Raw genomic sequence first — 15,423 nt, 5'->3', positions numbered from 1 at the left:
TTATATTTGCTGACATGGTAGTAATATTTACAATTTTGGGATTTTCAAAGCAAAAACATGATTAAACTGTTCAACAAACAGGATGAGATAATGGACCATTAATCTCACTAATAGAAGCCTTAAAGGCTTCTGAAAACCTTAATGCAGGATCAAAAGATGAATCAAATTCAACTCCGACTGGACTATCATCAGCCCTGGCACAAACTCCAAAAGGAGGTACATACACAGTATCATTTCAGTAGTTCAGATCAAAATATAGAACTAAATCTTCATTAAAGTAAGCCTCTAATGGCAAAAATCAAATATAGCAGCAGGTTTCTCTACAAACTCTGCTTGAGTTAAAGGCAGTAAAACTGTCTCAAACCTCATGATTCATACAGGTTCTTTACTACATTAATAATAATGAGTCAATGTATCAATATACATGCCTATCTTAAAACTCAACAGCACTTTCGTGAGAAACATTCACAAATCAAGTAGATTTTGAAGCTATACAAGTAGCACTAGATTTAAAAACTTACTTTTTACAGGTTCTGTTGCTTTGTCAATTATTTCCAATTGCCATGCCATTATGATCTTTTATAAAACTACTAGGTTTTATAACTGTTTAAGAAGAGGATTTATTCAAAATACCTCTTGTTTTCCTATTAAATTTATCATCTTTAATTTCTAAAACATCATTCTAAACATCTTGCAAAAACAATACATTTGCATAAACAAATTCAGCCATTGTAATACAAAAATGTGTACCTGTGCAGGTAAAACACGTGTAAATTGTGAAGAGTACTCACGACCTTCAGGTGAATAGAAATACTTTTAAATATCTACCTGTTTAACAAACAGGAGTATGAATTAAGTAACAAATGTGCCGTACATCGTAGTGTACTAAGGCAAAAACTTAATGAATATATAAAATTGTCATACATCGTAGACAATAAAATATTTAATTAATTTCCATGAACACTTGTCATACATCGTAGACAAGAAATTTTTAAATTCATTTCCATCAACACTTGTCATACATCGTAGACAATTGAGGAAGTATTATTTCTAAATAACAAAATAACATTAGAACTTGTGTACATCGTAGACAAGTTAATGTAACTTTAGTAACTCTCTCCCAAATTTAAGATAAAAATAAAATAACTAAAAAGAATTCAAGTGAAGTGTTCACTTCACCCCTCTAGAAAAATAATGACAAGTTATTATGGAACAGGTGCTTATATACTAGGGTCAAGGTCACTGGCCAGCTATGGGTATAGTTTGTTTCTTTAAACAGAGATATTATATGTAAGCTTCACCCCTCATAGAGAAGTTAAGCTAATTCATTACTTGAGACCGAAGGCGAAATATGAATAAGAATTGATGTTGAAATTAATCTTTGCACTTTTACCAAATTTAGATTCTTAAGCCTAAGAAGAATATATGGATATAATTCTGACATTTTACACAGGTCCACTAATAAGCCTAACAACTATGGCTGCAGACAAATTGAAATGAGAGATAAAATTATCCTTAAATCATTAATTTCATTTGTCTCTGACATTCTGAGCATATAATTTGTGAAAGAAGCATATAAAAGATAGGACAAATTTGTTAAACTGATCATCTTCTTTAGAGCTTAAATTAAATTCAAATTAGAAAAAAAAATGGATTATTTTCAGGAATTTGAACACAATTCATTGTGAGAACAATATGAGAGACAAAATCGGTCACAGTGATTATACTAAAGGCAAATTATCCCAGTTATGCTAAATATTTATAAAATGTCAGGACTCATTATGATAGTTTTCTTATGTATCCAAGTCAAAAATTTTCCAACTTCCGTGTTCCTTCTTATAACTGGGCGTTCAACTTTAAAACATTATCAATAAACAGACAGTGTTTAGTACTTTAATTTTACTTGAACTTGGATATTTTTGGCTATTCTTTTCAGGTCCATTTTAATCATCTAGCTCCTTACGTCTCTACTTATTTAAAGATTCCTGTCTTTCAAATGTTTGGAGTTCAGCCTTCCTAAGGAAGCCATTAGGTAAATGCAGAATCAAATAGGCAATGAGTTTTAAGTAATACTTTCATTGACATCTGTTGCATACAAGGATTTGTCATTTTTTTGTTAATGTTAAAATGCCTCAACCAGGTCCCCTTGGTAATTTCCTTATATTTCATTCATTGTTTTTCCCGTTTGAATGGTTTTACACTAGTAATTTTTGGAGCCCTTTATAGCTTGAAGTTCGGTGTGAACCAATTTTAGCTCTGTGTTGAAGAAGGTTCCTTGACTTACAATGGTTTACTTTTATAAATTGTAACTTGAATGGAGAGTTGTCTTATTAGCACTCATACCACATCTTCCTATATCTATTATCTCTAGTTTTGATTTACCCAATAAAAGACCTATATCAATTCCTCTTTTTTTCTTTTCAATAATACACTTATCCAATACATTTATAAAAGAGGTGCCTTAAAGTCCATTGTAGAATTTACTGCAAATTAGATTTATAAGCCAAACATCACAATTATATCAATTCCCATCTATAAAAGTATGAATATTGGTTTAAAATTGATACTAATGAAACAGTTTATCTATAACTACCAATGACACGAAAGAGATGCAAGGTCTCCAATATAAGTTTTACAATCTAACCTAAGTTAAGAACACTTGTCAGCTGAAGAAAACAACCACATATTGATCCAGTAACATTGGAAAAAACATAAATGAATGTCTAAAAACTAAGGAAAATAAATTCAGAAATTAATACCTCTTGTCTACTAAAGTTTGCTTTCTTTTCCTACATTGAAATTATTCAAACACACCTAATGGTAAATGACAAGTTTATAAAAACTGTCGGCCACATGCCAATTTAGCCACAATAAAACCCTGCCCAAAGCTCAGCATCGAGACACCAAATAATTCAAAACGGATAACTTGGTACACCAGAAACTACAAGAATACCATGGTGTAATCTTAAAGCCAAATATCAACTAAATGTCTGGCGTTTGCATATTAAATTTTCATGACATTTCCTTAGTCATTGGGTTGTCAGTCAAACAGAATAAAATGCAAATTCAATCTGTTAGTCATCATTATACACTTACTAAATATCAGATCAATATTAATACAGGCTTAATTATAAAAAAAAGTCTAGACCACTGTATGATTTTAGAAGGTCAGATTTAGGACAGACATGAATAAGTAAGTGTTAAAAATATAGGAATGCCTCTGTTTCCTGAAAATGAAACAATGAAAGTAATTCACCTTAAAAAAAAGACACAATCCTTATTGCCAATCTAGAAACAAAAAAAAAGTTTTTTAAAAGAGATTTTCCACTAAAAACTATAGAAAACTGCAAAAGATATAAAATAGTTAAGTTCATTCTTCAAGTTCAATTTTAAAATATAAAGTGTGCATCATTTATGATCAAAAGAATTCCCAAAACACTAAAAATCTATATATGCACTTCTCTGCTCCATATCTATACAAGTAAGTCAACTTAAAATCCAAGCTTTAATCATTTACATTTAAATTCCTTTGGATCTATCTAAAAATACATTATCTGTATGATGTAACATTAGCTTAAAAGAAAGTTGATGCTTGCATTGCATGGTCTAAATTATAACAGAAGATATCATTCCGATACCAAGTTTTCTGAAAGAAAATCTTTAATTTGTACGCTGCATCCAACTGATAAGTACAACCAATAGACCACGGACATCGAATGAGTGCACATAGAACTCTGATAAGGAGCCCATGAAATGGAAAAACTATGTAAGGATAATTTGTTAAGTTATAATTTACAAGGAATGAATCGAACAAGAAGAAACTAACAAGAAACTCCGTTTACTGATTTTTACCTCTTTATGAAGAAAACAACACATTTTCATTTAGTAATTCAAGTCTACAAATTCCAACACTCCACTAACCTTTATCAATTTTCCCAAGTCAAAATCTGACTTAATTAATATGATGAATGAAATCAGATATGAACAACATACAGATGTCAATTAATAATCTGCTAAGGAAATCTCAAGGTTTAGACCCTTGGTATCCAGAATTTATGGTAGTCAATTAATATCTGTGTAGAAATCAAATTATCAATGATCCAAACCTATATCTCCATGTAAAGGGTTAATGTTATCATGTTTTTACTTTCTTTAATCTTGTCAATCAAAATCAAGACAAGAAATACAGAGAAAATCATCCTGTTACAGATCAGATCAGACTTCAGACTTAATACATTCTTACACCAATCAATGTACTGCAAAAATGCCTGAACTTGTTCAATCTATTTTTATCACATATTTTAAAAACACTAATTAATTTAGTGTTGTTGAAAACATTATTCCAAGGCCAAGGAATATTTTGGAAAATCTAAGAATCTGAATCTTGAGTTGATGTATCTCAACATCTAATTGTTTTAAAAATGGCAATGATCAAAATGTGAAACATCGAAATGTGAAACATCATAGACTATGTTGATGGATTGTTGGTAAACATTTTGTATGCATGTTCAGGAAAAGACTAAATTAAAAATCAATACAATACATGTAGGTACTAAGGTCCTGTAATAGAGGTTGGCAAAGATGAAAGATCCTGTCTTTTTGAACTTATACCCTACAGTTAGTTGCTCTACATATCTATAACAAGGTAGCTGACAAAATGTCTGACTACCACAAATGAAGTATAACACTTTAACAATTCTCCCCAACAGTGTGGCTTGGGCAGAAAACCATAATTCTTTCCTTCATATGTTCATCTCCTGAGGAAGAAATACTAAATTGATTATCGCACTGCAATATGATTGTAATCACATCATAATGATTTCAGTTCATTTTCCATCAGTTCCTTCAAGACATATTCTTAAAGCATTGTAATGGCACTGCTAACGATGTAAAATCACAATTATTTACAACAATTCAAAAAAATGTGTCATCCATTAAATTTTTAAGAGACCTTTAATATTCTATAAACCACAATACAGGAAGGAATTTAGACACATTTATCAATCTGATATTAAACCAAAAACATGTTATATCATGACCAAGGGCCCTTTTGTGAGAAAAATTTGGTTAATTATATAGGGAATCATTGAAGCATGACTGGAGCGGGGCCCCCTTAGGTCAGTCAGCGGGCCCCCCTTAGGAAAAGTTCTGGATCCGCCACTGTCATGTGTTACTTCACCAAGAGTTAGTGTTACTACAGTACAGCAATGAGAGAGAAGATGCTCAAGGCTTAGGCAAATAAAGTAACTTCATCTTCATCTGTTAGTCTATTGAGAATATAAGTTATCTCACGACTTAATACTACATCTCATAAGTTTTATATTGTCCAGTTCTGAAACCTCTTATTCATTTATCTAATTAAGATGAAACTATTCTGTTTGGCTGCCGTCTCATTTAAATGTTTATTCTTTATAAATTTATAATGCTGAATAAAGTCAATAAAAAATATGTTTATAAAATTAAATCCTATTTACCTGCTTTCATCTTGAATCCATTAATTTTGACAGAGATTTAGGCAGCCAAAAATAGGTGTTAATATAAAGACACCAAACTGTTAATATATTGTACTGGCCAAACATACAAAACCATCTGCTATATGATATTAACAAAACTAATGTTGTATAATATCACCATGACATTATATATTAGTCTATATATTTTCAAAATTGACATGTTATTGTTGTCACACAGAGACATCACAGCCGGAGATGGTAATTCTACGGAGGAGAGCTTAAACCATTTTATATTCTTAATTCTGTCGAAACTGACATTGAAATTAAGAATATACAAAAGTTCTTGCTAATATCTGTAAGAGTTGTATACATTGTATATAATTAGTTGTGAATTCTGTAATGTGTGTAATTCCTTTTTAATAACTAGCATGAGTTATTCATTATTCTGGCTTTGACTTTTGTAGGTAGTTGATCTTACTGAGACTCCCAACACAGACTTTCAGTTTTAAACTTCATTTCATGTTTAAAAAAATTTAGGCAACAAAACATTGTATGCTCTGTCCAAACTGACATTAAAATTGGGAATATACAAAATTTCTTGCTTATCTGAAATGGTTTAATTAGCTGTTAATTTTTTATTGTGTGTAATTCCCTCTTAATAACTAGCATTAGTTATTCCTTATTACTGCTTTGACTTTTGTAGGTAGTTGATCTTTCTCTACAGACTCCCAACACAGACTCAGTTAAAACTTCAATCCAAGTTTTTTTTTATTATTTAATCAGATTTAAGCCATAAAACACTCTTTTTTTTAAAAAATCTGACATTTACATGATTTTTTTACTTTTAAAGATAATCTAGACAACAATTATACCAGAATAATGAGAGACAATTCTGCAAAAACAAAACCTACTTTTAAACAGGAATCTACATATTAAACCAATCATGAGTTATTTCCCCTATTTAAGAGTTATTTGTTACCTAAATTGTTTTTCAGCCAAATGGTGTTTAAAAAAATATTTTGAATGATAATAAATATTTGATTCCATTGAAAAAGAACCGCAACAACATTCATGATTATTCCATTATTTATCACAACATCTGATCAGATTAACAATAACTTGAACATCCCTTTGCGGATATAAACCTAGCTACAGATAGTTTCATAAAAATCTGGAAAAAATTGCACACATGAGAGCTCAGATGCTGCAATTTTTCATATAATTAAAGTTTCTAAAGGGCATAACTCTTTAACATTTTTCAATCACTTTCAAGACTTTGCTGATATAAATCTATGGAGTAAGTTTTAAAAAAATCTAGCAAGAATTGTACAAGTGAGAAAGCTAACAAGACAGAGTGGACAGACTGCATTTTTTTGTCCCCTGCAACAATTATCTCGGGGTGACTTAATTCAGGGTTGCACTATTTCATCCTATCTTATACCCTAAAGCCTGTAAAGGTAGACATTTTTTGACAACCAGAATATATGTGGAGCATTGGTTGTCTCCCCTGTAAATTACAGTCCCCCTAGTGGTGATAAATAATCATGACAATTTGAAGTGTCATTATGGAACTTCGAGTGACATACCTCACCATAAACATTGAAATAACTAAAATCAAACTTCTAAACTACATGTATGTACTTTTATTCGTAACAAGACTTCAACATTCTTGACAAAAGGCTTCAATTCTGTTGATCGCGCGACTTTTAAAAAGTTTCAAAAGTGCGTTCATCATGCAAAATGAAAGCAATTTCCACTCCTAATGTCTTGGAATGATTAAATACATACAGTTTAATGATTAAATGTTCTGTTCTTATACAGTTTTATGTTTTTGCAATTTAATTAGTGACACAATGATATAAAGATGTCTGCTTATTTCAAAACCATTGAAGCACTTCTAAAACACTCCAATTCAAAAGATAAGAGTCAATATTTTCTTTGGACTTTTAAGAAAGCCAATTCTAAACATTCTTTACTCATTGCTAAGTAACATAAACAGCAAACATTCATGCTTCAAAAAAAAAGAACTTATTGAATTAATTCTTTTTTTCCAATAGAAAGGTCACAAATGCTATGTTTGTTCGATATTTCAGCACTTTTCCAAGAGCAGCTGTGTTGAAGTCTCAGCATTTAATGCAGAATTATAAATTAACCTATTTTACATCATTTCCAAACAGATATATAACTATTCATAGAGTCCCATAATTATTGAAGACATTGGTTCAGAATTGGTTCCTTTTTTACCCTTTGTTTAATTACTCAATTCATTTGCATATTTTAATATAAAAGGTTCACTAAGGGTCAACAAAGGATTGTAAGTTATCTGGTGCTAAATGAAATTAAGTCATTTACTTATGTCTGTCATTTGATTACTAATAGTATCTTCTTTTTTATGTACTTAAAAATATTATGAAACTTAAAAAAAAGTATATCTTAAAAATGTCGACCATATAAATGATTATATGTTCAAAGAAGGTGTGACATATAAGGGCTGTTGGAGACAAATTAAGTTTGTTATCAGATTTCTTGAAATATCTCAAAACTTTTGATATAACACTATGGAATCTTATACAAAACAAGTACATAAACGACATAACGATCTAACATGATTTTTTTAAGGGCATAAAGTTTATTTTATTAAAATCTATGATAGACAAATTGTATTCTTTCCACGTAATTTATATTGTTTAATGAATCCACAATCAACCAATCCCCAATCTAACAAAATAATCAAATCCTATTTTATTGACAAAAGAAATTAAACAAAATTTCAATTAAGCAGAGAACACATTTAAATGCAATATTTCTACGGTTTTCAGATCCCTGACAATCTCCTGTTTGAAATCAATTTAGCGGATTCTAAAAACGGGTGTTACGAAGTGTCGTCTAATGAGTTGGTACTGACACTGATTGTTGGTTATGTAACGACACCTCTTTAGTTAATTTATCATTGCCTACTGCATTTCTAAGCATTGATACAAAACAAAGCTTTAGCTAACAAGTATGAAAAGACCTAATTCAAAACAGTCACATATTGGTTTCTATGTAGAAACCTGAGGAATTTTAAGCTAGCTTCTTTCAATATTCAATCTGATTACTCTGCACTTTGCAATGTAAAAGAAAAGATGTAGAACACTGAGAAATACCTAAATTCCATTGACAAATACAAATGCAAAGAAACATTTCTTCTTCACTTCACACTCATAGGCCTTCAACATTTCTAATAATTTACCAAAAATGTTCTATCATACAATCATCAATGTCAAAATCTTAGTTTAAACCGATGTTTTACTTTCAAATATTATATTGCTATACAATAAAAGGGTTATTGCATGAATATTGGGGAATATTGTCCCTCGCAAGCTCGTGCAATATAAAATTCTACTCGGGACAATATTCCCCAATATTCATGCAATAACCCTATATTATTCATAACTCTATATACAGTGTACTTGAGATAAGAAATCATGGAGTTTTAACTTTGTACCAAACTTTTCAGTAACTTAATTGAAGTCAAATTGACATTTAACCTCAGCTGGCCACCCTAATAAATCAATATTTTAATTGTCCAAGATGTAAAAAAAAAATTGTCTGAAATTTAGAATTTTCACCCTGAAATGGTGGCTGAATTGGAAATTTGAATATTGAAATTTGCCAAGTATTATGGGTGTATCATGTACATAACCATCACTCTGTCAATATTTACATCTCATTTCTCCAATCAATACAGTATGTACGAATGTTTCTATTCAGGTCCTTCATTTAAATGTATAAACTACCAGGAAACCCTCATCTTTACAGGATCTTTACAACATGAAATTTGCATGATAAAAAGTAGTTTTCATCCTGTTTACACAACACTCTAATAACAATTGTCAATTTATTGTACTTTTGAAGAAAAAAATATTCGATGCATCTTTTAATCAATTGAACAGTAATATTTTATGCTGTTGCACAGCAATCAGGTCGTTATCTTTGAATTAATCTAGACAAATAATTCTAATAGAGACAATTATATTAATGATTATTGCAGGTAACAAATGGAGGTGTGAATCATCCGAATACAAATAAAAGCTCTCAAGCGCTAGGTGACTAGTTGACAAGATGAATTATATTTCAAGTATCATACAAAGCCAGCTGTTGACTGCAAAAGGCCTTCAGCTTCAAATGACCACATGTATAACAATTCCATGTTAAATTTATTTCAGGACTGTGATCCTCAGTAAGCATCTTCCATCACAAATAGAAATATAGATTCCAACACTGCAACCAGTGTGTTACAATATTTCTCCACTCGAGACAGTCAAATTTTAATATTTAAAATGTGAGGCATGCCAAGCTTTTTAAATAATTAAAATTTTTAACTGTTGAGAGTGGAGATTTGTATTGTAATACACGAGTTACAGTGGTGGAATCTGTTTCTCTAATGATTTTTATCCTTCTTTTTCAAAGATTTGCAGAAAGTTGTGTTCTTTATATATGACAATATCAGGCATGGTCACCTGTTTTCATGACTCATAGTAAGACAAGAGGCTGTCACAACGACAGCAAACCTGATTTATTAACATTTATTTGTGTCCTGGCAATATCACAAGAACTATTACTGATGAATGGTGAAAGTGAAAATCGTCAATATCAAATTTGACCTCCATTTTGTCATCAGTATCAACATATATAAATTTGAAAAGCTTAGATTGAATGGTTCATGAGTAAATGCAACAACTTGAATGGAAACGCCATTTTACAATCTTTCAAGAACCATAACTCCTGAACGGTAAAAGTCAAAATCGTCATTATTGAACTTGACCTCTATTTTGTCATCAGTAACAACATATTAAAATTTCAAAAGCTTTGGTTGAATGGTTCATGAGAAAATGCACGGACACGACGGGAAACACCATTTTTCAATCTTTCAAGAAGCATAACTCCTGAACGGTAAAAGTCAAAATCATCATTATTGAACTTGACCTCCATTTTGTCATCAGTAACAGCATATTAAAATTTCGGAAGCTTTGATAGAACAGTTCATGCATAAATGCACGGACACGACTGGAAACTCCGTTTTTCAATCTTTCAAGAACCATAACTCCTGAACGGTAAAAGTCAAAATCGTCATTATTAAACTTGACCTCCATTCTGTCATCAGTAACAACATATTAAAATTTGGGAAGCTTTGGTAGAACAGTTCATGCGTAAATGCACGGACACGACCTGAAACTCCATTTTTCAATCTTTCACGAACCATAACTCCTGAACGGTAAAAGTCAAAATCGCCATTATTGAACTTGACCTTCGTATAGTTGTCAGTAATAACATATAAAAATTTTAAAAGCTTTGGTTGAACGGTTCATGAGTTAATGCACGGACAACATTTGATTGCCGCCCGGCCGCCCGGCCGCCCGCCGTACATCCCCAAATCAATAACCGACATTTTTGTCACAAAAATCCGGTTAAAAATTCAATGGAAACCAAGATTATAAATTTGACATCATAATTAAATTCGACCAATCATTTGCCAAGAAGAAATATTTCACTAATGAGGAGAAATTTCTCTCACACTGATCAAGAAATGTGAAAATGACAGAAAAGTTAGAGAAATAAGAAGATATGGTACAAGTGCCAATGAGATAACTATCTCTATGATTTGATATGAGTGCAAATGAAAGAACTATCCATAATAAATAGATATAAGAAGATGTAGTGATAGGTGGCATTCAGTAATGTGGTGATCAGTGGCATTTGGCTATGTGATCATAAGTGGCATTTTTTAATGTGGTGATCAGTGGCATTCTTTAATGGGATGATCAGAGGCATTCTTTAATATGGAATAATCAGTGGCATTGGGTAATGTGGTAATCAGTGGCATTGGTTTATGTGGTGATCAGTGGCATTTGTTTATATGGTGATTAGTGGCATTGATAATGTGGTAATTAGTGGCATTTAATAATGAGGTAATCAGTGGTATTCATTATTGTGGTAATCAGTAGCATTCATTAATGTGGTAATCAGTGGCAATTGTTAATGTTGTGATCAGTGGCATTTTTTTTTATGTGGTGATCGGTTGTATCCGTTAATGTGGTGATTTGTGGCCTTTGGTTATGTGGTTATAAATGGCATTTGATAATGTGGTGATCAGTGGCATTCAGTAATGTGATGTTCAGTGGCATTCTGTAATGTGGTAATCAGTGGCATTTGTTTATGTAGTGATCAATGGCATTTGTTTATGTGGTGATAAGTGATATTTGGTAATGTGGTGATCAGTGGCATTCTGTAATAAGTAGGAAAATGTGACACGATTGTTGCTACAACAAGACTGGAACATATCAATGGTTGTCTGTGACACAGATTTTCTATAACAGTCAGCCAATCTAGAAGGTTCATTGAGTCTGTGTCTGATTGATATACAACACACATCTATGTATAATTTAATTTGTTATACTATTTTTTACGATTTCCCTATTACTGTAAGTTCTACGATATTTATCTTTTTTTTAACAAATGGGTCAATACTTATTTCCAATCTAATAGTACAGTACACATTCACTTATCTATATTTGGAACAATTATGAAACCATTATATCCTGTAACCTTGCATTTTGTATTGTTATTGTTTATATTTGAATGTTTTTATACTATTTTCCCACTGAAATCACAGTTATTGTAGAATTCCAATAACATCATCTTATACAACATAATATAAAATCCTATCATATATCTAATATTTACATTATATATTATGGTATAAAATTAATGATCTGACAAAAGGCAATTAATTAATAGGCTTTGATTTCATTTTCTCATTTGTTCCCAAACCGTTTGTTTGTGAGACAATAAACCAACTTAAAAGCAAAATAATAAATTTTAAATCAATTATTCATATTTTATTCTACATTAGTGTAGAAAAAGTGCAGTTGTGAGTCTTTTCCATTGCCATTAAAGTCACAAGATATAAATGATTAATTATGAAAGCTATCAGAGTCCAATTTAATAAACTTTAATTGTGTTTCATTGTTTTCAATCTAAACAATTGTGGAATTCCCATTTTACAATTTTCCTTGCATCTCTAATCTGACGATTTGTTACACGAAACATTACTTTGAATAATTTGAAAAAAAACTTTTAGTGAATATCGAAGGCTGAAATGTTACGTAACCTCCCCCATTGGTTCTGCTCGATCTAATTACATGCAATTATGACTTTATCAAATCTATTATTCATGCTGAAAATTTAAAAAGTAATTACTCCTATTTAATTATCATTTCACCTAGTATCAGACATTATGTAACATTGTGTGACATACTGTCGATTCATTTATTTTTCGTGGGTGACCATCTTTTGTGGACTGAGGAAAACTTACATGTTCGTGGATATTTGATTTCGTGGTCTTGTCAAAGTATGCATACAAGCCTATGGAAAATTTGGTATTCGTGGAACATTTAATTTTGTGGTTCACCTGTTCACAGGAAATCCACGAAAATTGGTAGCCAACGAATAATAATGAATCCACAGTATGCTAATGTAAATTCCCTATAAAAATTATAAAATCTGTTTAAAAAGCCTGATCCTTATAATTTCTCTACAGAGTTTTGGTTTTTTTTTCTATTGCAGTACATGTACTGGTGCTCGCAGCCTTATTTACAATGTACATGTACACCAAATCTCTTTTTATTGAAATCAATGTGTACATATTGCATTCCATCACATCTCCTTGATCCTGTGAGAAGTTAATGGGTGACTTTTATGATACTTCAATTTTTATATGTTAAGATGTTTAGGAATTAATTTAAAGGATGCATTGGTTTACTGTGGACAGATAATAGATTCAGGACAGATGGACAGATAGACAAACAGCCTCAGTGGACAGACACAAAGTGTGATTCTTATATATTGATAACCCCATAAATTAGTTTGAGGAGGGATAATGAACCCAGTTCAGCAACATGTGTTTTAGTTAGATTCTTGCAATTGTAATAATGTTAAATAGTCCTGCACATTCCAGATGCTACGGTCTATCATATTATGTAATCGTATAGGAGCTACATGTTATATTTTGATCTTACATCTCATAACAATATAACTTAATTTTGTCTCTATTGTACCTGATCATGTGGTTTATATGTAAACTGTTTTACACCTGTTTTTTATTATATGATTAAATCATCTATACTACTAAAGAAGACATCCATTTCATTGAGTCCCATCTCAATACAAAGTCGGAAATAGTTGTGATATGACATATGTAGTGTGTTGTACTTCCTACATTTGTCTTGAAACAATCTTTTATCCACGTAAAACACCAATTTTTGAGAAAATAACCAAATTGGGAGACCTCTATGCATATGGATTCGTGTTGTGCTTTCGCGCATGCTCAGTAGACTAACTTCTGGCTGTGTTTAAAAACTCTTTGTTTCAAAACTTATGCCCATATTGTACCCTAATTTTGGGCCATCTTCCAGTATATTACAATATTTTCCTGAATAATAGACATCCATCTTTTATTGTAAGAGATAATATTAATACTGTCAATACTGTGTGTAACAACAGCATTTCGTGCTAAATTTCAATAAATTTGACTCCGAGTTACATAACACATGTACTTAGATTAAGTTTGAGTCCTTCAATAACTTCAATTAAATACATTTTTGTACTAATCAAGACCTAATCAAATTTAGGACTGGATGCTATAATATAAAGGTTTCAAACACAAAAGTTACATTAAAATAACAATTGGTGCTTTTTTATTTCTTTTATTTGTAGTTTCGTTGAAATTATTAGATTTCTAATTAAATTGACAACTGCACTGAAATATTATTTACACACACTTTTTACATCAAGGAATTTGTTATATGAAGGCAACATTTCTCCTATGAATTTTTTTAACCTATCAAGGAAGAAAATTTGATGGAGTGAGAAAATATATCATTCAAGTGAATTCAAAAGTACACAATTTTTAAATTAAATTCTAAACCGAGCGGACACACTGAAATGTCTCGCCTACTTTTCATATGTCTGGATTTATGTTGAAAGTCTGTAATATGAAGGTTTTACTAAAAGTATCACATAATTCAATGAAATGAGGTCAAGGTCAAATGAACCTTGCCAGACAGACATGTACCACTAACAATCCCTCCATACACCAAATAAAGTGGTCATATTGCTTTATAATAGTACATGAGAAACAGATCAAATTACAAAATCTTTATAATGAACAACGAATTATGTATATCAGGGTCAAGGTTATATTAAACATGCAGACCTTACAATCATTCCATACACCAAATGTAGTATGTGGTCCAGAAATAGACTTAACCACAAAAACTAAATAACTATATATGTTCAAGTCTACTAGTTTTAAACATTGTCCTTTGAACCATGAAATTAAAGTCAAGGTCAGACAAAACCTGCAGTCAGACATGTTACACCTTACAATCGTTCTATACTCTTAAAATTATTTAATCAAACTTGATTTTGACCCTGTCCTGTCTTTTTCATCAAATTTTAACTTTAATTGGTATATATATTTTGATGAAAACTATACTATAAATAGTCACTTGAGTCTCAGATTAAACTTATTTTTTTAAAACACAAAACTGAGATATCTACAATAAAAGAGAAGAGACATGCTAGTTGAAAAATCAATTAGCAAAGCAAGCTATGAAATGCAGGCTGTGACACAAATACTTTACCACAAAATGATCATAAAAGAATCTGCATTCCTATTGATACTAATAAACACAAGATTGTTGTTCTGAACTAATTAGATGCTTTTTTTATTGTTTTGGCTCATTGTCTTTCAAGATCATAAAAAGGTAGCATGAAAGAAAACAATAACTTAAGCATTGGTGATCAAAATGTGAAGAATTCTGCTTCAATCATATCATTTATCACTTCCTATTGTTTCTGCATACAATAAAACATAGCTCTGACTTTCACCAACTTTTTTAAAAAAACCATAATATATGTTGACATA

The 15,423-nt window shown here is 30.9% G+C and overlaps 1 protein-coding gene across 4 annotated transcripts in view; it reads right to left on the bottom strand.

Annotated features, from left to right (window-relative positions):
- Positions 1-15,423, bottom strand: part of LOC143080242 (protein turtle homolog A-like) — a 126,016-nt gene that overhangs the window by 85,959 nt on the left and 24,634 nt on the right. The window contains exon 1 of one of the 4 annotated variants that reach the window (XM_076255979.1): positions 5,475-5,499. The exons of the other annotated variants lie outside the window; for them this stretch is intronic. Within the exon in view, the coding sequence (XP_076112094.1) occupies positions 5,475-5,484 (10 nt within the window). The 5' untranslated portion in view covers positions 5,485-5,499. Of the gene's footprint in view, positions 1-5,474; positions 5,500-15,423 lie in introns of those variants that run through there. 4 annotated transcript variants of the gene reach the window in all.

Source organism: Mytilus galloprovincialis, chromosome 6, assembly GCF_965363235.1.
Source record: "Mytilus galloprovincialis chromosome 6, xbMytGall1.hap1.1, whole genome shotgun sequence".
NCBI lineage: Eukaryota > Metazoa > Mollusca > Bivalvia > Mytilida > Mytilidae > Mytilus > Mytilus galloprovincialis.
Note: the sequence above shows the minus strand (reverse complement) of the source record. Positions and strands in the feature narration are given on the sequence as shown.